The 26,047-nt window shown below is 38.3% G+C and overlaps 1 protein-coding gene across 6 annotated transcripts in view; it reads right to left on the bottom strand.

Annotated features, from left to right (window-relative positions):
* Nucleotides 1-23,901, bottom strand: part of ROBO2 (roundabout guidance receptor 2) — a 593,028-nt gene extending 569,127 nt beyond the window's left edge. For 4 of the 6 annotated variants that reach the window (XM_087418199.1, XM_087418200.1, XM_087418204.1 and 1 more), the window contains exon 1: nt 21,715-22,700. In XM_087418199.1, the coding sequence (XP_087274325.1) occupies nt 21,715-21,775 (61 nt within the window). In that variant the 5' untranslated portion in view covers nt 21,776-22,700. Of the gene's footprint in view, nt 1-21,714; nt 22,701-23,798 lie in introns of those variants that run through there. The other 2 variants (XM_087418202.1, XM_087418205.1) reach the window with 2 other exon arrangements.
* Nucleotides 23,902-26,047: the final 2,146 nt, after the last annotated feature.

The following is a 26,047-nucleotide window of genomic DNA, read 5'->3' as shown; positions in this document are numbered from 1 at the left end:
GATTATCATCTATCTTTCCCCCTAAACTGAAGCTCACCACACTATCATGAGCATCCAGCACAATGCAGATGCTCCAGCAATATTTTTTGAAGAAACTAATGAATGAATGTGCATCTGTGCTACCATCTAAACTAATAACAACAGTCATAAACTAGGAAACAGCTAAACAAGATGAGATTTTTTCTAAATAGCAACTTATCTCTTAGTGGCATATTCTGCACATCTATTTTTTCCTTTACTTTTTCAAGAGTATGAACAATATCACTTGAGGTCTTCACTAACCCTGGGAGGAGTTGCAAACTCATTCTTAGGGACGTTATGGGACATGGGGGCTCACTATACCAGATAGCACACAATAATCTTTTTTTTTTTCTGGGGAAGATTCGCCCTGAGCTAACATCTGTTGCCAATCTTTCTCTCTTTTTTTTTTCCTCCCCAAAGTCCCAGTACATAGTGGTATATTCTAGTTGTAAGTCTTTCTAGTTGTTCTATGTGAGCTGCTACCACAGCATGGAGACTTACAGACAGCGGTGTGGTTCCGCAACCAGGAAACGAACCTGGGCCACCAAAGTGGAGCGAGCTGACCTTGAGCTGCTAGGCCATCAGGGCTGGCTCTCTCTTTTTTTTTTTTTTTTTTTATTACAGTAACAAGACTATTGGGGATACTACTTACATTCGGTTGGAACTTTCCAGGCAACTAAATATTAGAGTACGGTAGTTTAAATTTCCATGAGTTTTGCCTCAAGGCAACTGAATAAAACTAGTTTCCTATCAAGCCAAAAGCATCTATGCCCAGAGTTTTTTATTCACTGATCCTATTCAGATGATATTTGAAAGCTTAGTAAAAGACACTGAAGACATTTCTTATCCCCAATATTGTAAGAGAATTTTCTTCATAGCAGATTAGGAAGAAGTGTAAGTATTCCTTTTTTTTTTTATTGCAGTAACATTGGCTTATAACATTGTATAAATTTCAGGTGTACATCATTAGACTTCTATTTCTGCATAGGGTAAAAACAACACACACACACACATCTAATGACAAAATTCAATCACAATTCCAGAATCCAGGTACATATATATTTTTTTTTTAAAAAAACCTACAAAACCCAAAGCAAAAAAAGGATGGCTTCCATGTTAGTAACTAACTCACAGGAATGCTAAGACAAAAGGCTAGAAGAGCCAAAGCCTTTGAACCTGGTTGTGTAAATTTTTAACTAAATTATAAGCATTTATGTATCTGTATATGCACGCACTTGTGTGTATATGTGTGGGTGCAAATATATGCATGTCTATATACACATGTATCACATCCATATACATTCCTTAATCTATAAAGCATGTTGCATGGATAACTGATTATGATTATGGCCTCAATTCAACCATTCTATGTTTCATGTTAGAAATGTTAAGCAATATACTTGAAAAAAGGAACTAGTTATTTTTATATTATTGTATCTACAAGCCACAACACAATTGCCAAAAAAATTATATGTCTTGTATCTAAATTTTGAGTTATCTGTATATTTAGAGCTGTTAAAATTATACCAAATATACTACATTTTCCCTAAATGCTCAGTTCCCAAGTCTTTAATTTTTTTAAATTGCCTGTATAATTTCAAGAAATGAGAGGTTGCTAGTTTCTCATAATCCAAAATGAAACGTTATACAGTACTCATGTCTTCTTATGAATGAAAGCACATCATGAATTAAGATATTAATAATAAGCAGTAGAATCTTTCATTTACAAATACATGTCTTTATTTTTGTTGCCTAATCCTTGTGAATCTCATCAAACAAAATTAGGTCTTTACAAGTTCTACCGAATTTGCTAAATACCACCTCCCTTGAAAAAGGGCGGGGGGAGAACAAGTCTTTACACAGATGGGTGAGAAAGGATGACTTCATCAAGGAGAGTCTTAGCTACATTACAGAAAAACGCCGAGAAACACAGTAGCAGAGCTTTGCGGCCATCATCGCTCTTTCTTACTCTGAGGCCTTTATCTTGTTGGAACTTGTTTAGACTGAATGTGGCTTCACAAAGTTGTTACTCAAATATTTCAGGCCTTCCTGTGATCTAAAGTTTTCCCAAGGAAGGACACCTTCCTCTTTATGTGAGATAAATACCTACAAAATATCTCCTAAATCCTCTCTGGAAAAACAGTATTAGGATCATGCACTCCTTTATAAGGGCAGTTCAACTACTCTATTTACCTTTTTCATTTAATGCATTCACACTACTTAAAAGGTTGTATTTGTTTATAACAATCACCATTTTGCCAAACCAAGTTCACTTTGTAAACATTCTTTAGGTTAACCTGATTCTACTTTTAAAACTTAAAATTAGAGAGGGCAAAGTAAGAAATGATCTGGCAGTTATATAAATTTACAGAAGTAAATTGACTGGGGTTGGGTGTAATAAAGTGCCCCCAATGGTTTTGATTAGTTTCTCAGGGTACAAAAATGTAGTTTAGTTATATTTATATCACACAAGGTACAGTCCTGTCCAATTTATAGCCATTTATACGTGGATGTATTGTACTTAAATGAGTCCTTCAAATATATATTTTTCTCAAACGCTCTATAACCCTCACATGGAATGGAAATTGAAGGTACTCAAGAATATTGTGATAGGATAATAAGTTAGGAAATTACAAAGCATAGGAAAAAAAGAGAATGAGTCTACTGTATTTTCTTTTGCAGCATCTATATTTCTATTCTAGATTCATGTTGAGACTTTCTATACTTCCAGTTATTTATATATGCCTCGTCAGCAAACTAGTCCCTCCTGAGTTCACAGACTGTTATGAGAATGAGAGCCGCTTCATCAATACAATACGCACTTTACTGGAGGTTTTTTAATTTACCAATAACAAAACCTGGAGAACGAATTTTATGCAGAGACCCCTAATATCAGGGCCATCCTTTTCAATATTATATGCTCTATGTTATAAAACGATGAATATAGGGCCAGCCCCGTGGCTTAGCAGTTAAGTACGCGCACTCTGCTGCTGGCGGCCCGGGGTTTGGATCCCGGGCGTTCACCGACACACCGCTTCTCCGGCCATGCTGAGGCCGCGTCCCACATACAGCAACTAGAAGGATGTGCAGCTATGACATACAACTATCTACTGGGGCTTTGGGGGGAAAAAATAAATAAATAAAATCTTAAAAAAAAACAAAACAATGAATATAGATGCAAACAGGTTTGATGTTAGTGGCAAGAAGCAATGGACGGTGAATAAAAGAGAAAACAACAACAAAAAAATAAACTATAAAAGTAGCATATAGAAATCATAGAAGGGTGAGTTCCGGGTGAATACAATTAGTATCTGCTATCTCTAAAAAAAGAATGATGCCTTTCTAGTTATTCGTGTACCATAATTCCAAATTTAATGTGTAGGCACTTAATTATTGGGGCTCTTCTTTCATTACTTATATATTACACTCTAAGTATATAACATACACATACATATTGCTGAAATTTTGTAGAGTCAGCCTCCCCTCAATCACTGGTTGCAGTGATGTTATGGCACAATGCCCATAGTCTATCCAATGTTGGCCATGATGTGGCCCCACAGCATGACAGTATCACAAAATTGACAAAATAAAACCAATTAGAAACTCTAGGAATTGGCCTCCATCACCTCACTGTCCATCTTAACTTATTTTTTATTTTCATATTACTGAGGCTCCATTCTATTTCAATCTATCACTCTCTTACATCAGGAACAACAAACACGGAGAATTCTTAGGACTGGGGAAAGAGGCCAACACATAACTGTACAGCAAGCAGAGAATATCACTTGTACAATCTGCCCTGGACCTTTATCCTCAGGCCAAGGAGCTTATTAACCACCAGGTCAATACAGAGGACATATTTAGTTTGAAGAGCCATTGTGCAGGCTTCCTCCACTCCATGCAACACTTTCTTCTTCTACTGGAAGGAAGCAAGATCCTTGACTTCAATAGGAAGTTTTACTCTTGAGCATACTTGGGGTCAGATGGCATAAATTGTATTGGCTTCTGCATAAAACACTGTCTATAAAGGACAAATTTAATTCATCCAACCTTAACTGAGCCCTACATTGTGCAATTCAGCAGATGTAAAATGGACCAAGATGTAAACACGGGCCTCTCTGTGTACTGTCAGTAGGTAGAGCTTTCTCTTGGAAAGCTTTGTGAGTTTGTTCTTGATTTTGAAGATGCTACATACTCTATACAAAGGGAACTATTTGAACTGTTCAATGGAGAGCATGTATCTAGGAGTTGATGTCACACTTTTAAATTAACTGCAGATCTAAAGATGAGTTCAAATTTACACTAACCAAACAAGTAGAGAGAGAAAAAAAATCACACCTAGCAAAAGAATTGCCAACATTTTCAACTTTAGAGCAACAGTGAGGAAGGATGTGAAGAAAAATCTTCCCTTGGACAGTCTGAAAGATAATTCAAACAAATACATTTGGGGGTGTCTTAATTCTGACTCACCTTCTCAAATTCCCCATTTAAATTGAAACCTCTAGAAGTATCTTATCCTGTACTTTCTCTCTCCTTTATTCCCCCCACCCAGTCCAATTCTGTCAAATCTACATCCACTACAGTTTTTGAATGAGTCTCTCTCCCTTCACATCTACTGACAATTCGTTTGTTTATGCCCTCACCATTTTATCCCTAAAGGGCTTCCTCTGCCTTTGGTCTTTTCACCTTTAATAAAACTCTCATACAGGTCACATATTGTATTTCTGAATAACATCAACCCACTTTAAAACCTCGAGATGGGTTTTCATTGCCTTCCTTCCATGACTGACCCTATCTCAAGAAATCCTCCAACCCCATTTCCCAGAGAGGAATCTCTTCTCCGTACCTATATTTCAACCACAAACACCATACCTATTCATCTCATGCCTTAAATACCCTTTCTACCCTATCCTCAGCACTACAACCACTTGTCCAAAGGGCAATCAGAACATTTCTTCTCCTTAAGACTGCTCAAATTACCTGCCAGGTGTGAAGCTTTCTCACAAGGCTCTCCAGGCAGGCTTCTAGGTTCTCAGCGCACAGTACAAGCACAGTACAAATGCATCAACTGCAGCAGTACTTGAGGGCAGTGACCTTATTCAAGTTGGCTTGGGATTTAAAGAGCTCAATCAACTGCACACAGTAGGTGCACTCCGAGGGATGCTGAAAGAATGGATGGAGAGTGATGAAGCTGGAGAAATCATATTTGGGGTGAGGGAGAATATCCATCTTCTGGCTCCATCTGCCTCTTGCTTTATCCCAGCACATTCTTTCTTCTACTCCTCTAATGAAAAAGGGATATTTTATATTCTACAGCAGACTACAACCCTCAGGCCAAATCTAGCCCACCTCTTATTTTGCTATGACCCATGGGTAAGAACTTATTTCCATTTCTAAACCATAGAAAAAACCATCAAAAATAATATTTTGTGATGCAAAAAAATTAAAATCTCTGTGTCCATAAATAAAGTGTGATTGGAACACAGCCCTGTGCATTCATTTACATATTGTCTGTGGCCACTTTCTCTCTACAAAGGCAAAGCTGAGTAGTTGTGACAGAGGAGGCCTTATGGCCAGCAAAGCCAGAAATAGTTACTATCAAGCACCTGAAGTCCTGAGACACCCAGGCTACAGTATTCTGCTCCCTTTACAGACAACAGAAGTACCAGGAGACCGCAAGAACAGGATGGTGCTGATGAGCGTTGGCATTCAGCTCTGCATTCTTTCTGTTCTCTTGGGCTTATCATTAATGATATAAAATAATCACCAAAGCTCAGGTACTAGCTTGTATGTGATGCCTATCAAACATTTGACAATGTTTTAAACCAAGGAAGGCGATTTTAAAATCCAAGTACAGGATATATTTCTGCCCCCTACTATTAACTTATTAAAAATAATGAGACCAGAAGAAAAACACAGAAAAGAACTCCAACTTATGTAGCCAGTCTTAGGTATTATTTTCCACTCCTGTTATCATTTTGCAGCTCTGTATAGAACAGAGACTATCAAATTTTTCACATTTCTCTTAAATTGTATATTCCCAAAGGGCACATGTCTACTTAGCCCTCGCTAATTTTGAAAGTAGTAAGAGGATTATGTTCTGGATCCTGTTCAACCAATGTGACTAAGATTACAATTCTTGTCTATTTACATAGTGGACTCATATTGTTGACTATCTTTCCTTTGAAATAAACTGCAACCTTATATTAAGCAGCTCCTATAATTTACGTCAATAATACCTTTAAAATAAGAGTATTTTCCACCTAAACACAACTAATTGCTTTCAAGCTTTTCTGACACAGTCATGAAAAGTGGTTGGTGAAATATTTTAAACATGGTTAGATTTTTTTCCCTCCATATTTGAAAAGGCTTAATAGGGTCCATCTTAATATTGTTTCTCGTCCGTAAAGGCCAGCACATACAGAGACAATACGTGCATCCTTCTCTAGTTTTAAATTGACAGGCATCTTCCAAAAGAATCTGTCTTTGTACTCACTCCTGCTTCTGCCAAAATCTCTTTCTCCCACTCTCATGTCCTGGCAGTGCAGCGCAAAATGAAAGAAGTATTTCAATTGCACTTAAGCCACGTCCACTGAAAGAGAATCTCCCCAGTCAGTGATGCAATACCCCTTAAATGGGCACTATAATCTCGTGACCTTTAAACCGGGACACAACACTCCTAATCTGAATCGCATGCTCTCCTTGCCCCCACTCCCATAGCGATCCCTTGGGTCTCTTCAGTTTTATTGCTTTGCTGGCTTTCCTCTCTAGTTAGATATCTAGATTTCTGATTATTTCCCTGAAGAATTAGTCTACACTTATACACCAAATAAAGCATTAGTTCTTACACTGCTAAGAATTTTTACTGCCTAAATTTTTGTAAATAATTTCCATGTTCATTGAGGGGGAGGGGTTGGGGGGGAGGAAGGTTCTGATAGCTTTCTAATGTTGTTATACGTAATTTCTTTATCATTTTGTTCTCTCCTTTATATCACTAATAAAGATGTTAAATCAGACCTCATTGGAAGCTGATCTCTAGACATCAACCACCAAATCGTTACATTTTTATCTCTGATTGCCCTTGGGTATTACCACCTCTTAACAAGATATTTCACTTCCACAGAGTGAAAAACACGTTACAGGAAGCATCGTGCAGAGTCCATTAAATGTTGTTTGTTCTCATATCTAGACTACACTAAAGACTTTTGAACAAACACGAGTATATATAGAAGGACCAGACGAGGCCCTATACCCAAAATAAATTTAAAATGTAAAATGGACAGCAGAATGAGAATAATTTTTTTTAAAACACTAAGGCTTGGCTTAATTTACCATAAATATTAACAGCCTGGATGACATTAAAGTCATGCTAAAAAAACAACATGGAAAAGCATCATCTTGCATTTCCTAGTTGCCATACACAGGCCACTAAAACCAGAAGCTTTTCTATCTCTGCACCACAGATAATTGACAAGGTTCTCAAGCCTTAAGCAATTTTATTTGAACTATACCATGTAACCAATGTAATCAAACGATATAAAGAGAGGTAATAGGGATTATAATGATAGCACCTCTAATCCATTACGCTAAACTAGCCTATAGATATAACCATACATGCATACACATATATATAAAAATAACAACTTCTTTGTAAATCACAGATTGTCCCTTACATCCAAGTGCTCATGGGAAACAAACACCTGCCACCCTTAACACTTTCTCATTAGATGCCTCTCTAAAATCTCAGGAGTATTGTAATTAGTTTCTTTATCAAACAAACATAAACGTGATTTGGATGCTGTGAAATAGAGCAGCTTAGACAACATTTTGAATATAATCGCTAACATCATGTTTTGAACTTGACGGTCCTCACAAACACTGCCAAAATATAAGAACGGCTAATTGATTTTTTTTGTAAGTGTTCATTTGGGATATTTTTTCCATTTCAATCTTATCTGACAGTAGCCACACTGAACAGTTCATGAAACACTATTTTTTTAAAAAGACTATTGCAGGTATTGAAAATTTAGCAACTGCTTTATCAAAAGCTTTGACAATGCATAAGATCTAATTTGCAAAAGAGCCAAAGTAGTATGAAGACCTTTCTTGTCTGCCTTTTCCCCCCCATTAAAAACAGAAGGTATTAATCACTCGATTTCAAAGGCAGCTGACTGAAGCTATTCACCAAGTAGGGCATTCTCACTAATGTGGCCCCATGAATAACTCTCAAGGCTTTTATTATTGCTCTGAGTGGACTCTTAGCAGCACAGTCTCCCTTTAGCAACCCTCATCCCCTCAGGCTCCAAAAGGATTATAGATAGTGACTGAAAGAAAGCATCATTGGTAAAAACAAAAGTTTTTAAAGGGAAAAAAAATGGGAGCAAAGTGGACATATTGGAGACAAGTCATGATTCATGGCCTGTACTGTGTGCTGCCTCTCTTTCTCTTATTCAATACACTCTTTAGTTTTACTGATGGATAAGAGGGGACCAGACCAGTGCACTTCTCCTAGCAACCAATATCAGTCAGCAAAGAAGGCATGTCATCTGCTCAAAGGGAAAACGGAAGAATTTGAGGTCATACAAAGCCAGACACATGTTTTTTTGCATTTGAGCCCAAATTGATTATCAAAAAGGATTCAGTAAATGCTAAATAATTCTGTTTTATGTGAATGTTAACAATCCATAGAACTAAATATCAGCTTGTCCACTTGCAATATAGTAGAGTTTCAAATGCTGGTCCAATTCATTTCATTCAAACGTTCAGTGTTTCACTTTTCCAACATCCCCCCACACACTCCTTATTGTTCATAGAGATTGCTCCTCCCAGGTATATCCTTGCACCTCTGGGACTACTTCAAATGCAAAGATTATGCAGAAACTCTTATAGCACCCCATGTTCTGAAAGCTTAGAATTGCATCCTGAGTGAGAGAGATTATAGAGGCAATTGCCTAGTGGTCTTATTTGCATGCCACGTTTAGCTACTGCTTAGAAAGATAAAAACCACTTTCTGAAAAGAAAAGTTGGACAAACTTGGAATTTAAATTCTACACAATGAGATACACTTACGGAGAGACTCAAAAATCTGGAGAGAGTTTCATAAGATGCAACTGATGAACATCCCAGGTGTTATAGTTTAACAGAAAAGTACAATAATAATTCACAGCCTGGAAAATGTTCTTCTTCAAATAAAAGTTGTCTGATGGATTGTGAGTAGAGAGCAGGCATCAGACAACTCAGAAATTTATTCATATCTTATAGCTATGTGTGTATGGGGCGGGGGGAAAAGAAGTATCTTTGCCCAAAATCTGTACCCACGTTGTACATATTTTTCCCATTCTTTTTTCTTTCATTTTGTGTTACAAGTTGACATTATCCAGGCTTGCAAATCACAAAGGCAGATTGAAACACTTAAAAACATATTTAGCTACAAAATCACCTACATGTTTTCATGATAGCCAGTGAGGAACTCCCTAGTTAAATCTGTTAGCACTTCTTCTCTGGTGAAGTTATTAAACAGCATTTGTGATAAGAAAAGGAGGCTGCAAACCTCAACTGAATGACAGCTTGAAGATTTGTGAATGCATGGCTCAGGTACCGTAGAAATACTTTTTCATTGTTAATTTTGTTTTTTTGTATTTTTGTGAGGAAGATCAGCCCTGTGCTAACATCTGCCAATCCTCCTCTTTTTTTTTTTGCTGAGGAAGACTGGCCCTGGGTAACCTCCATGTCCATCTGCCTCTACTTTATATGGGATGCTGCCACAGCATGGCTTGCCAAGCGGGGCGTCGGTGTGCGCCGGGGATCCAAACCAGCGAACCCCCGGCCTCCGCAGCGGAGCACGCACAGTTAACCGCTTGCGCCACAGGGCTGGCCTCTTCATTGTTAATTTTTAACTCTTGAGATTATCATTGCAGTGAAAAAAGTAGTTTGGAGACCATCAAATCCAACGTTATAACGCCACACAGTCCATTTTCAATGAAAAAAATGCTGAGGAATGTTAAGTTACCTGGCATTTTCTTTTTAAACGGTTACATTCTTCTTACTCAGTTTCTCCTCCAATCAATGATCGGGTTGGGGAGGGGTTCACAGAATTGACATTTGAGTGATGCCTTCTTGTTGTAGTTGCTGGCATTCAAAGGTATTTTAGAATAGACAAGTTGTTGCATATTTAAGGAGAGGAAAGTGAAATGCTTTTTCCAGATTAATAGATGAACAATGAATTCTGTTTTCAATAACTACACTGTTATTTGACAATACAGTAAAGTTCACTTTAAAATAAAGATATAAAACACAACTTAAAATGCCTGTTGCTGGGGTTATCCTGAATTTCCCTTAATTTAATGTAACCCTGAAAACTATGTTCTATAATTATTAGATATTCCTAAACAAATTAATTTAACTGTATTCTAGCATTTGCTAGTATTTAGAAATATATACTGTAAAACTTTAAAGTGTGGCTATAGCCTTGATTTATAAAACTTATAACTCTTTCTTTTTAAAGAAAACCTCTTGATTTAATTTTTTTGAAAGTCAAAAGTTCTCTCTTTTTTGATCATACTTATGAACATTTTAATTTGTTATAACTGTTGCACAGGTTTTGGACAAATCCTTTAAATTCCCAACGTTTTCAACTGGGTGTTCCTTGTTTAAACTTGAAAAGCGGTGTAATGAAATAGTTGAGTTATATTCCATGTTCTCCAGCTCATTTCCAAAAAGGCTTGGGACCAAAAACTAGGGAAAGAGATCTCACATCAATCTTTATAACAGAAATTAAAAAGTGGCTGTTAACCCCTCTCCTGAGCTAAAACTGCTATGTCGCATATGGTTCTGGTTACAGTGGCCATACACTAAGTACACTGGCCTAAAACTATGGTTTTCTTGGTATTAATTTTTTAAATTCCATTTATTCATAAAGAAATAATAAGTACCAGCAGTCATTAATGAATGAAAATGGTTGTGAATCATAACACTAGTGGATTTTGCCTATTATCTATATTCACGTCATTAAGCCTACACCAAAATACAGAAATATAACCCCTGCAGACTGGACAATAAACCATGATTGTTTTCAAAGATGCATGTTTACGGTTTTGGATAACTTCTTTCCAGGCTCAATTTTCTCCTTCAATTGTACTAAAACATAATAGTAAACAATAGGACATTTAACTAAATTACTTACAATAAAAGAATTTAAGGCTGAATGAGATGCTGGAGATTACACAGCCAGATCTCATCTTTTTTTGGTTAAGGATCTAAAGTCATACAAATAATTAGTAAGAAACCTAAACTAGGGTCCGGAGAGTCTGGCCAGCCAAGGTGTGTCCCTTCCACAATAATAATGATATTGTTTTATGCAGGTTACCCTTTCTGATATACACAACCACTCACTATACAAATCTGATTCATGGATAATGATAAAAATTATTAGAATCAATATCTGTACTAGATGACAGAAAGATAAGTGGGCTATCTAGGGAAAAAATGTGAGTGGAGACTGAATGTTAATTTTTAAAAAAGATTTTCTTTTTTATATCAAAAAGTGCCAAGTAAAAAATATTCTAGATAAAACATAAATCAGTCAATATGAACCAAATGCAGGGTTATACAAGCATGTTCTATTGGTTAACAAATTCCTATTTGTAGTATATCTCTCTTGTTTATTCCTTTCATTCACAATACCTCTCACTTGGGAATCCCACTTGTTCTGTAATCAGCACATGATGCAATGGAAACACATGTCATAGCACGTTTGTCACAGTTGCATAGGTGTGGCCACAGATGAGTCTCCTTAAGAGGCAATAGAAGTTCTTAGGCAGTCACCTGAAGACTCATACTTGAAAGATTATATCAAAATTATCATGAAATGCATCTCAAACGTAGTGCATAATTAGACTGATAGCCCAAATCCTCTAAAATTTATTTCTAGTCCATACTAGGAAGGAAATAATACAATAAAAATATTACTACTAAAAAAAATAATAATAAATAGGGGCCGGCACTGTGGCATAGTGGTTAAGTTTGTGCGCTCCGCTTTAGCAGCCTGGGGTTCTCAGGTTTGGATCCTACACACCACTCATCAAGCCATGCTGTGGCAGCGTCCCACATACAAAATAGAGGAAGATGGGCACAGATGTTAGCTCAGGGACAATCTTCCTCAAGCAAAAAAAAGAGGATGATTGGCAATAGATATTAGCTCAGGGCGAATCTCCCTCACCCAAAAATAATAATAATAAAAAATAATACTAATAAATAACACTTAAATGGTGCTTATTAAGCACCAGGCACTATTCAGAGCATTTTATATATAATTTCTATATATATAACATACACATACACTATATATACACACACACACTTCCATATATGTATAATATATATACCTATATATTTCCTATATATATTCATTTATTCCTCATATCAACTGAATATGTTAACAATAGTGTCTATGAGATAGACACTATTATCATGGCCATTTTACAAATAAGGACACTGAGGCACAGAAAGGTTAAATTCCTTGCTCAAACTTACTCAGTAGTGTTTGTTGACTGACTGTTTTTCAATAATCATCATATACTTCTTCCCCTATGGACAAACTATGTTACAATTAAACTAGACTTCTTGCCTTTCCCCTAGCACACCTTTGTCATCTCCACACCATTCCTCTTGTTATTCCTTTTGCTTGAATGCAATTTCCAATCTTTCTGCCTACTAAAACCCTACTCTTCCTCTAAGGCCCAGGTTAAGTGACCCATTTGGTGCTGACCTTTCCCAGATTGGACCAGCCAGAAAACATCTATTCCTTCTCTGAGTTTCCAGACTATGTTGTGCGTATGTTCAACCCTCTATTTATCAGATACGACTTTTGTTTTAGTGACTTGAACATTTGTTATCTTCACTACTAAAGAGTGATCTCCTTGAAGGTGGAAACTATTTAACAGGTCATTACATTCCTCACAGTGTCTCCAGAAAGTTATCTTATTTATAAATAGGTGCTCAATAAGCAGGAGTTGAATCAAATGAATAACCTCAAAGTATCTCAAGTTAACTCTCTTGTTAACATATTCAGAAAACAGCTGGTCATCTTTGGTAACAAGAGTCTGGAACAGTTGTTAAGGAATTCCAGGGCTGAGAAGCTGGAAAGAGTCTCTCAAAAGAAGCATGGTATAGATAAAATATCCCTGGAGTTTAGTTTCAGCTCTACCACTAAGTAGCGAGGTGATCTGTGACAACACACGTAAAATCTCTGAGCTCCAATTCTCCACGTGTCCAACCAATGAAGGAGTTGTACCGCATAATTGTAAAAACTTCTTCTAGCTTTGAGATGCTATCATTCTATGATTTATATTTAGTATTGTTGAGGTTCTGCTAAAAGTGACAAGTTCAATTTGGGTTAATTTCATTTGTAAAACTTTACAGGGCAACTGAAGAAGATTCATAAAACAATCACTGAAGGGATTAGAAATTAGGATTATTGGAAATTTAAGTTATATTATTATCATATAAAATTATTTCATTACAAAACATCATATCCAACTCATAAAAGCCATCCAATGTTTTCTTTCCAAAGTGAATTAAAAGAATATATTTACCTCGCACATTACCAGTGGGGATGTAAAATGGTACAGCTACCTTGGAAAATAGTCTTGCAGTTCCTCAAAAGGTTAAACGTAGTTACCATATGACCCAGCAATTCTACTCCAGGTATACACCCAAGAGAAATGAAACGTATGTGCACACAAAGATTAGTAAACGAATGTCCACAGCAGCAATATTTATAATAGCCAAAAAGTAGGAACAACCTAAACATCCATGAACTGATAATTCAAAGGATAAATGATATGGAATACTATTCAGTAATAACAAGGAATAAGGTATTGATACATGCTACAATATGGACGACCCTTGAAAATATTAGACTAAGGGAGAGAAGCTAGTCACAAAAGACCATATATGAAATAGCCAGAATAGACAACTCTACAGAGAGAGAAAGTAGACTAGTGGCTTCCTAGGGCTGGGGGAGGGGTGGTGGATGAGAATCACAATACAGGGTTTCTTTTTTTGGATGATAAAGAAGTTCTAAAATTTGATTGTAGCAATGGTTGCAGAACTCTGTGAATACGCTAAAAAAAATGAAATAGTACACTTTACATGGGTGAATTCTATGGTATGTGAATTACATCTCAATGAAGTTGTTAGGGAAAAAATATTTAAGTAGCAAAATTTAAAGAATACCTATGTTGGCCTTTATCTCAGTTTTAAAAAATAAATTTTACAGTTAAGTTTCCTTCAAGTTATTTTCTTAAAATCAAAAGGTCTATAAAGAGGGTCCTACTTGCCAAATTCCTGAGTTATATCTCAGTTTAGTGTCAGTGACGGGAAACCGGGCACTGGACATGATGATTGAGACAGCAGATAGGGTAGGACAATGCCCACTACTGGGGATATTACTTTTAATCTTCCTCTTGTTTTTCAATTATTAGAGAGCTGTACATTTGGAGATTAATTTTAGAAGTAATCTATTTAATTTGACCTCTGAACTAGAGTAATCATTTTTATTTGTTGCTAATGCTTGAATGGAAAGCTGCCCTAGCTGTACAGAAAAGTCTCAATTTCTGGACTAGATAACACTCCTTAGCATAGAGGGAGTGTGTATGGTCCTATTAAGGCACATCAGAATCATTTGAAGGAGTCAACATTCCTTAGTATAGAGGGAGTGTGTATGGTCCTATTAAGGCACATCAGAATCATTTGAAGGAGTGCCCTGTCAAAATATACACACTATTCAACAGTGTGCTAAAAAACACAGCAGTGTTAGTATGGGGATCGGGGGAGAGTGACCATGAAAACCATCATTATAAAAAAAATGGAAAATATTCTTGGTTAAATGGGAAAGAGGCATTTTGAAGCAAATGGTCAATTCCATATCTCCTGCCAGGTGAAAGGCAGAATATTGAATCACCAGAAATCACGACGTCATTTGTGTCGAAATATACATGTTTAATAACTCTCTCTCTCTCTGTGTATATATATATATACACGCATGCACATGTGTATGCGTGTATATATATATATATGTATAGCATGCACACACACCCCTAAATAAATAAATAAATAAGCCTAGTTCAAACAGTAAATGTTTCATGTCTTGGGCTAGGGCATAAAAATAAACATCTCAAAGGCACACTCCATAAGCACATTTTCATTTATTCAGCAAATATTCGAATATCTGCTACATGTCATCCAGTGCTATAAGCACTGGAGGAGCACTGGCAAACGTGACAGACAAAGCTAAGTCCCTGCCCTAGGAGCTCAGTGGAAGAGTCAGATAATAAACAAACAAACATCTCTACCTCTCTGTTGTTGGGAGAAAATTCTCTCTGAGTCTCTCATGTTTCTGCACATCTTGCTAGCAGAGGCGCGAACTACTCTTTTATTTCAAACTATCTTTTCAAGGGTATTTATATATAGCAAACAGTCTTCTAAAATAGAGATGGTCTCCCTTGAGAACAGAAGGCAGATTTGCTTACTGCCCAAGATAGTCAAGACAATGTCTTCCTCCAGGGCAAAGGTTAGGCAGGTTTCCTTATTGCCCATTATAAAATATCTGAGTTCCCAAGCTCAGGGTTCCTCAGCTGTGAGGCTAACCCACCACACGTGCATCACCTCCCTGGGCCCCAACACCTTGCCCCCAACGGACCTCAGGGGCAAGGCAAATTGACACAAACATGAAGTCATGCTGCTTGCTGTGGCATGACTAAAGACCAGCATCTCTGACCCAGGAGTCTCAGGTCTTTTTCCAGCATTCATAAAATTGTGGCAGTCTAACTTCTTAGCTTGCAAGTAGGGTAAGGTGTCAGTCCTTTCACAGTTGTTTATATGCACACACACACACACACACACACACATACACACACTTCTAGGAGGTGATAAGTGCTGTGAAAAAAATAATTAAGATAGGAAAAGGGGGCAGCCCAATAGTGTTTTAAGGGGAGCAGTTTTAGATAGGGTGGCCCATAGATCTGAAGAAATTATATTGGACAGGGACTTATTAAATCAATTGAAAGACTTACCCAGGCACAGATCTAGGGAAGCAAATTTCAGGTAGAAGAAAGAAGAAATGCAAAAGCCCTGAGTCAGGAACAGAACATCAAAAAGAAAATTCTAAATCTAGGTTCTAGGTAGGGAGTATGAGAAGAGGAGGTCAAGGAGGTAGCGAGGGACCTGCACTTGAATAGTCTTGTAAACCATTCACTGTAAGGAGTTCTGAGTAGAAGGCATTAGAAGGTTCTGAGCATGAGGTGTCATTATCGTATTTACATGCTTTGAAAAGGTCCCTCTGGCTACTGTGTTGATAACTAACTGGGATGGGGGTAATGTGCAGGGATAGAAGGAGCAGGAATGGAAGCAAGATGATCATTTATCAGGCCATTGACCAGGTTTTGACTAGGATGGTAGTGGTTGAGTCAGGAAGATACATTTGGTATCTAGCTATCTAAAACGCATCAAAACAGTAAGATAAATGAATGGATGCATAGAGGGATGGATAAGCACAAAGACACGTGGTAACCAAGCATAGTAAAATAATGGTAGAATCTAGGTGGGGATACCTGAGTGTTCACTGCACAGTTCTTTCAGCTGTACTACGTGTTTGAAAATGCTTATAATTAAATGTTGGGGGAAAATCACAAACACATATAAAATTATTGGTATCAGGATATATTTCAAAGGGTTTACTAACAAGTTGGATATGGGCTGTGAGAAAAAGTCAAGAATGATTCCCAGTTTGGGGTCATGAAAAACTCTGTGAATACTGATGCCATTTATTGAGCTGAAGATCACTGGAAAGAGGAGCAGATTCTCTCCTGGGCTTGAGTTTGATACATTCTTATTAGATGTCAATCAAAGATGCCAAGTAGTCAGCTGGATATGTCAAGCACTGTTCCAGGCCCTGGAGATACAACAGTATATAGAAGAGCCAAGTTGTATCCTTATGGAACTTATATGCCTCCACACAATGATTAGGTAAATTTAAGAAGTATCAGTATAAAGATAGATTTAAAATTCATGTGACTAGATGAAAGATCTTGAGGATTAGATGCAAATAGAGGAGAAAACACTATGGATTGAGGCCTAGATTACTCCAAAACTGTTCTGAGTTAGAGTTAGGTATTTTGGGTGAGTATGCTGCACTTTAGATGCTACACTAGATCTCTATTATGGTATAACACACTGCTGAAGCATTGAAAGAGTTTATGGAAATTTCCCTTAAAAGACTTTATGTAATCATTCATTCACGCTTTATTCAATAATTAAAAAGAAAAGAATATCAATATCAATGTGTTGATTTAGGTTGATAGGTCTATACCTAGAGACACTATAAACAACATAATAATACTTTTCTTTAAAACTAAATCTATAGGGCCGGCCCTGTGGCTTAGCAGTTAAGTGCGCCTGCTCCGCTACTGACGGCCCGGGTTCGGATCCCGGGTGCACACTGACACACTGCTTCTCCGGCCATGCTGAGGCCACATCCCACATACAGCAACTAGAAGGATGTGCAACTATGACATACAACTATCTACTGGGACTTTGGGGAAAAAAAAAGGAGGAGGATTGGCAATAGATGTTAGCTCAGAGCCAGTCTTCCTCAGCAAAAAGAGGAGGATTAGCACGGATGTTAGCTCAGGGCTGATTTTCCTCACAAAAAAATAAATAAATAAAAAATAAAATAAAATGAAAAAATAATAATTAAAAAAAACTAAATCTATAAAATGGCACTCTATAAGTTTCCACTGTCTGCTTGAACTCAGATCTATAGGTTTCTATTTGCCTAAACTGCAAAAAGACAAGATCTATACAAAATAAGTTTGCATAAAGCTAAATAGTATTGTAAAAGAAAAATGATAAGAGTCAAGACCCCAGTTAAAAATATCCAAAGGTAAAACATTATTAACACAGCTCCTTTAAATGCAGATTTTCCAAATTGTTATTCAAGGAACACTCTCACCTATTTTCTTCACTCCCAAATTTTTTTTAATTCCTTCCTCCAAATCCAAAAAAGGATGAGTAGAAGAAGGAAGAAATGAAGGAGAAAGAGGAAGAAGCAGACAAGTAGGAGGAGAAATGAATAAAGGGAAAATCTTTTTTTCTAATACTCTTCAAAAACCAAACTGCACATGGTAAGCAAATTGATCTCCTATAGGTTGCAGGAACTACTGAAGCAAACATTACTAGGCACACACATCCCACACACATAAGCTCCCTTCATTACTATATATGTGTCCAAATTTATACAGTGTGCTTACATAGCCATGTTTTTATTGTCAAAGATACTATTTTATACAGGCTGCTCAGGGATGAGATGAGCAGAATTGTTCTTTCTATACAATCATGACTTTTTTTTTTTCCTTTAAGGTATTCTTTTTTGATGTTCTAAGAAATCTTTTTGGTTTATGGTCCACATGTTGCCTCGAATCAAAGGTTATTCAAACAAAGCCAATTCAAACGTGATATTACTGCATAGTTGCAAGAACAAATTTCAGGTTACTTATATGCAATTTAAGTTCTGAAATGGACTACATATGGCCACGATAATGAGCCCATTACCGAAAAAAGCACTTTAGCAAAGTGTATAAACCTATGTGAAATTATACATCTGCACTATGCACACATACGATCTTTATCTCCCCAAATATCATATGTGCCATTTTCATTTAAGAATAGATACAGATTAAAGATAAGAAAACTATTCTCATTTTAAAAACAGCTTTTCACAAGTATTGTAAAATTGCTGAATTGACACAATGTGTGGGATACGGATGTAATTAAAAGGTCTTATGATGGTTCATATTAGTTCCCTGTAAATGATTGGAAAACCCTATTCTCATGTAAAAATAAAGAAAATCTGGAGAACAAAGGCTATTCTCAATACATGTTCTCCCATATAATAGTAAAGAAAAATCTGCATTTGGTTAATTAACTTGTATCAAATGAAAAAATCTTTATTTATATCCCAAATAGAAAAGTTTGTCTGTAGTTTTCCACTAACTTAATATTTATTCTCTATGGATTCCTACAGACACAAGATACTGAAAAATCGTAAATAATATTAGCACATATCTTCTATGAGGAGGCAAAACTCTGACATTTTTCATATACTATAAAAATGCACATATAAATAACCCACCAAGAAAATTTCAATGCAAATCTATGTATCATTTGTCACTGAATAAAATTAATTTCTGTGTCTAGCACAAGGATAGTCAGTATATCTTTGAAATGGTACAAGCATCTCTAAATTTGAAATTCATGGGGAGAATAAGCACACATTTCTAAGAAGGATAATAAGTATACAGAAATCAGAGAAGCCCGGAAGAGTAAGAAAGCTTAGAGATCCTACAAACCAAACGCCTCATTATATATGTGAACAGTCAGTCCCACAGTGTTGAAATAGCCTAGAGGGCAGTGTTGTCTACATCCCAAATTTTCAACAATCCCCATGGAGAGGCTGTCATCATTCTGGGGTAAACCAAAGGCAATCCAATGTCAAACGTCTGATTTACATACTAATTCAGTAAGTATCCACAGTTTCCTTTGCTTTTGACCTAGCAGATGCTATAACAAAAACTAGTTTTACGTACACAAAAATTTAATGTTACCTTTTCAATTCCTCAACCCTGGGCATTTTTCACTACATTCCTACATTACTAGGAATTTTGCTGCATAATTGTGGTCTAGACACAAACTTCCCCCTTATCCTATAATATTACAACAGAACAAAGGTCCTAGGTGTGTCTCCGGGGCAGGAGGGGTGAGGATGGGGGAGAAGGAAGGAAGGAAGGGAGAGAGAGAAAGAAAGGAGGGAAGCAAGATAGGAGGCAGGGAAGGAAGGAGAGAAATGATGTCTCTCTACTGCTGTTCCAGCAAGCTGGTTAATTGCATTTGTTTCATATATTTCCAAACACCCTGGTACATTAATTACATTCTGTAACACCAAGCTCTCCTGATTCCCTCTGTCACTTCCACTGAGCAATTTAATTGTATTCCTCCTAGCTACACACTGATTCAAAAAAAAAAAAAACTTGGCAATAATTCTGTAGTCTAATATATAGTTTATACATGCATTTCTGGTATTGAAATATGTAAGTTCATGGTTTATGAGGATATATTATCCAAAAAGTTATATCAAAGTCTTCTTATTATGATAATCAGACACACTTGGGACAAATATGTAAACCTTTTTGTTCTGGTAACGTAAATGTATTGATAAGGTAAATGTATTGAAGAAGAAAATGCATGGTGAATAATTGGATATTATTATAGATACTGCCGAAGCATAATTCCCAATAATTAATTCCAAAATATCTACTACTTAGAAGGGGAAAAAAAGAGAAGCAGTGTGGCCATATGAATGCCTTGCCTACTTTTGCTGGAGGGCAAAGGTACTCATGTAGTCCATGATTGAAAACAGCCACTTGACAGTAGGTAAACTCATCCGTATCGCCTCATGTTTATAGAAAGCCTTCCTTTTTGAGTCCGATACGCTGGGTTCTGTGCAGCAGCAGCTGCCAGAACAAAGTTTGCTCCTACAGGCGGGCAAAAACAGGCAATGTCCCAAATATGAATTGGTCCACAACACAAATGCTGGAGGAAAGTTTATGTAGCAACAAGCTACTATGATGGCTCAAATATCTGAACCCATACTCCTCAGATTCTTTACAAGTCCAGTAATTAAAAATCTAAAATAATACAAACCATATTTTCATTAAAAAAACATGCTCTAGTCTTCTGTTGAGACCAATTCTTTCCATTGACGTAAAAATTCAAGTCCCTAGAAGGTTAATACCAAATGTTCTTTCGACTTTCTTCTTCTGAACCAACAATTGCATGTTAATGATTACTTCCACTCATCATTCAAAAGAGCTACAAAAAGAGGATTTTGCAATCCTCCCACAAGAAACTGACATGCTGTGAAAATATCCCAGGAAACCAAATCTGAACAAAAGACAGGAGAATCAGAGGCAGAATGCTGTCTGCGTGACAGACCAACTCAACCTAGAGGGAGACACCTACAGCACCTGTTCAGATCCCCATTGTGTCTGCCACAGGGGACTGAGCCGAGCCCCGCAGCCAGCCCAAAGCTGTTTCCCCTTCCCGGAGCCTCGCCCAGTCTTACTTTTGACAGTTTTCTTCCTATGATCTAAATTCTTCATTCTGATTTCATGCTATGAGAGCACTTATCAGGTGACACACGTTGATCCCAGAGATGCCCTGTCTCAAATTCCAAACCCAATGAACCTTCACTGGAGTGTCTATTACTATTTCTCTTCACTTGAATTTCCAAGCCAAAGTTCAGATATAAGAACAAACACCAAACAGAAAGCAGGCACAAGAGTATCAGACTCATTCAAGAGATTTACTTCAGTATTTCTTTTTCTAACAAAACTGAGAGCCCATCATTGATTATCCAACTCCTCAATTAATTAAGTAAATTACAACAATAGGTGACTACCAACACGTCCCACTTGGAGCAGTTTAGAAACAAAAGACTTAAAACCTCTGCCCCCTAAATGCCCCCGTGCCTGGCCAAAAGGGACTAACAGACATAATGTCATTTTACTCATAGCCCACATTCCACTCGGAAAAAAATGTTTCTTGGGGGAAAAAAGTATAAAAGCATTTTTAACTTACCCTCAACCCGAACATATAAAAATCCACAGAGCAGTAGTTGTGTAAACATCAGCCGACTCATTTTGACATATTAAAAAGGATCCAGATTGTTTAAGAAACCAATCCCAGAGAGCAAAAGTACAAAAATAAGTATCAAAAAAAGAGGTAGGTCCAAAGTTTAGACTTTCCTAGATGCTAATTAAAGTCAAGAAGAGCAAATCAGAAGAGCAGATCAGAAGGGGTTAGACAGGTCTTGAATGGGGCACATTTAGATCCATCCAAATTATCAGAGGGCACTCCAAAGACTGCTGTATTTCCACACTCTGGCTTCCTAAATTCCCACAAATTCAGCCCAGCCGGAGGGATTATTCAAGTGTGTCTAACCCTCTCTCCTCAGGCTCCATTGCAATCCAAAGCCAAGTTCTTTCTTCAGAAGTCAGGAAGATGAAGGGGTCGAGAAAGAAGACCTAATTCCTAGAAAGTGTTCCACAAACTCGCCAGCGCGCTGCCGAAAAACCATTGGCCTGCCTACTGGTTGTCTTTCCGCCGGTCTCTTTCTCGGTAGCAGCTCCACGTCCAGAGTTTTTTTACTTAACTTCCATAATAAGGACGTGTCAAAGCAACACTTTGCAGGCGGACCGACTCGGAGGGCCTCTCCTTTGCAGCCTCGTTGCCTCCCTCCACCTCTCTGGTTTCCAAAAGAGAAGCAAAGGGAAATCAAGACGACTCGGGTGGAGAATCCGAACTCGTAGGTGGTGGGGCTGCAGGGAGGGAGGGAAGGAGGAAGGGAGGGAGGGGCAGGGCTGAGGCTGCGGCCACCCCCGCAGGGCCGCCTCAGAGCCTCTGTGAACCCGGGCGGCTGCGGGCAGGAGCGGAGCGCGGCGAGGGAGCCCGGGAGTCGGGGAGGGGGAGAGAAAGGCAGCGCGCAGTCCAGGCGCCAGGCGCGGTCCAGCCCCCGCCCGGGTCCAGCCGCCAGTCCCCTCGGTCCAGCCGCCGCTGCTCCCGCGGCCCGGCAGCAGAGCGTCCGCCTCCTCCTGCAGCTGCTGCGGGTGGAAGGACTTGGAGGAGGGAAGGCAAGGAGGCGGGAGGGGAGGGGAGGAATGAAAGCTGCTTGGAGTCTGCCCCGGGGAGGGGGGCGGGGGTAATGAGGGGGTGCACTGAGCCCTCCACCTCCACACTTCGCCACCCGTCCGTGCAGGGGGCGCCAGCCCACTGGGCAGTGGGGTTCGGGGGCGGCTGGACGGCAGAGAGTCCTAGGGGGCCAGAAATTAACAAATTCGGAGCCGAGGGCACCAGTCAACTCCTTCCCCTTCTCTGCGCCTCCTCGTCCCCCCTCCTTCCCGCCTCGGGAGGGGATAGGTGGGCTCTAGCCTCCTGCTCCTCGCCGCGTCCCGTTTAATGGGCAGGTAATTTTCTCGGTGAGTGATTTCATGGAAGCCTTTCCTAATTATTCATCCCTCCGTCTGCCGGAGATGCACGCTCTTTCTGGAAAAAGATCATCCTCCAGGACCCGGGGCGCAGCCTCATTACCCGTTAAAATCACACAAACACTCACTCTTCACCTTTTAGCAAAATAAAAAGCTGAGCAGGAGGGAGAAAAGGAAAGGAAACAAAATATAACCACCTTTTGGAGCGGAAAGGGGGGTTGTGTGTGTGTGGGGGGGTGCTTCCTATGTTGTTAAAAAGGCACAAGAAAAAAAGAGGGGGGTGTACAGAAATCTGTAGCCTCTACCAGCTCGTTTTAGCCAAGATCTATGGCCCCCTGAGGAATCCCGGGGACAGGAGGAGGGGAAGGGGTGGCATCCCGTATTCTGCTACTCAGTTGCCTTATGACCCCTCAAAGATGAGTTTGACGCGGGATTGGATTGTGGGGTGCAAGGAGTTCAGCAGAAGACGCTTAGTTAGGATGGGGAGCGCGGATCAGAGACCTTGGCGGGGGAAGATACCCGAAGCCCTTGCCCTCCAGAGATTAGCTCCTCAGAAAGGAAATTCGGATAACACAGGTTCAGGGAAAGCCAAAAACCTAACTGAGCTAATAGAAGCTCAAAAAGAGCCAGATTCCAGCCCCAAGATGACAAAACCCTGAAAATTAAGGCAAAACCCACCAAGTGAATGCCGTTCAGGACGGGGATGATTAAGGAAGGCCACGTTAGATCAAAGGGATGCCAGAGTCTGCGGTGCCGCCGGTGTGGCCGGGCCCACGTGTGATCACAGGCTCGCTGGTAGCTGTTTGATGCTAGTTCGGGTGATTAGAAGGCGGGTTATAGGAACTCATGCTCGTCCCCGAGCCGAGCTAAATGCTGGATGGTGAGACTTTAGTTCCCCCTACTGGAAAATATTAGGAAAGATTCTCTCCGTTTGAGGCCATTTGAGGAAGAGCCTTTTGTTTGGTAGATACATTTTGGTGTTGCCGCTTAATTTGGCTCTCCCTTACCTATCATGGACGTGATATCGTGCGTCTCCAAAAAATGGTCCGTGACGCTCAAGCAATTAGGAGAGTTCCTATAGCACCTCAGTATGCTTGAAAATTATGGTAATGAAATAGTCTTGCAAAAGAATAAAACAAGCCACTCTTCTTGTGAAGCATTAAGAGTAATTTCAGCACACTTCTGATCTACGTTCTTTAGTTGTTAAAAAACAAAAGTGCATTAGTGTGCTGAAGTTAAATCACTTGAATTCTCGTAGTAATGATTCTGAATGTATCATTGTTTTACCACTCTATGAAAAAAAGGCTAAACAAAATTCAAATGCATTTTTTTTTTCCTAAGGGCTAAGTCTAAACTAGATAATACTGTGACCTTGGAAAACCCCCGAATTCATTGGATTAACATCTCTCTCCTCTATCTGTAATACTGGAAAATAATTGATAATTCTTTAAAACTTTCATTTGAAATGTTGGGACTAGGTTTAAAGTCAGGGATTACAAAGTCTACCTCATTCTTCTAAATAATGTACCACCCCCACCCCAATCTCTAGTTCAGTCAAATTTCCTTATGTGAGTGCAATAAAAAATATTCTGAAAATACAGTCTCCCTAATAAAATAATGCAGAAATTAACAAATCATATAGACTTAAATCCCATTAATTTTAAGATAGATCTCAGAAAGGAAGATATTGGAACATTTCACCCAGAAGAGTTTTCTCATGGCTATTCATCTATGGGGCAAAAGATAGATTTGATTTTATACTTGTTAGACTCACCATCTATAGATGTCTTTCCTTAAGTGATCTATGAAATGGCTCAGAGGTGGAAAGGGTGTGTGTGGGAAGTAGGGATTGGTTGGAAGAGAAAGACCTAACAATTGCTGTTGTCCTCTAGAGTGGAAAAACATTGCCTCCTATCTCACAGAAAGTTGTCCTTGGGAGAGTATGACACATGACCTCATACAGAGGAAGGAAACATCTCTTTGATTATACTTACTTGACATTTTGGGCCAAGCATCACCATTTTGCATTCATAATTATTTTACCTACTAAAAGTGACAAAGCACACCAGTGATTTCAGTCTGGTGTCATCTCTTTGCCATACATTATCTACATTATGTAATAATGTCTATAACAAAGGAATTTGGGGGTCCATGTTTTCTGCTTTTCTTGATGATAAGTTCATAAATGATGTTTTAAAATAATAGTTTGTCAGTATCTCATTTGATATGAAATGTGACGAAGAAAAACTGATGATTTTGTAAGAATCTCATACCAAGTGATGGTTTAAAATTAGGACCAAAACTCTCACACTAAGTCAGCAACAGTAAAGCTAACAGAAAGAGTCGACAGACAGAAATGTAATATGAACAATGTTCAGGTCAAGGGGAACAAAGACACCACCTTCTGGGAGATTTTATAAGATCTGTAGTAGAGAAACATTTATCTTTCAATTAAGTTGAACACACTTTTAGTGAGCATTGTCTATGGAAGAAATGGAATTCACACTCTTTTTCTTAAAGGAAAATCTTTAAAACTTGAACGTTCCAGTAGAAGTTGGAAATTCAATTTTAGCAGTGTTTTAGCTAAAAAACAATTTTTGTTTTAGGTTTTCACAAAGACAAAAAGCCAGAAACGGCTTTACAATGAAGGCCCCACCACCACCAAATCAGAAGGTTTAGGATACGGAAAATGGGCATTTGGCTTCAATATCTTTCCAAATATGAATTGTTTTTTCTTTTCCAAATGAGCAGATGAATAGAGAAATGTACATGGAGATTTAGGCTCCTTTTATGGAATGGTATTATTATGTACTCAAAATGTGCCTGCCAGATAAATATATATTTTAATACATCTAAAGACGACTGTGTGTAAGAGACTATAATTAACCCTAATTTGGGTAAGGTGATCCAATGGCCTTCTTTGTGAT

Source organism: Ceratotherium simum, chromosome 27, assembly GCF_057802395.1.
Source record: "Ceratotherium simum simum isolate JZ-2026a chromosome 27, ASM5780239v1, whole genome shotgun sequence".
Taxonomy (NCBI): Eukaryota; Metazoa; Chordata; class Mammalia; order Perissodactyla; family Rhinocerotidae; genus Ceratotherium; species Ceratotherium simum.
This window is presented reverse-complemented; position numbering and strand designations above follow the sequence as displayed.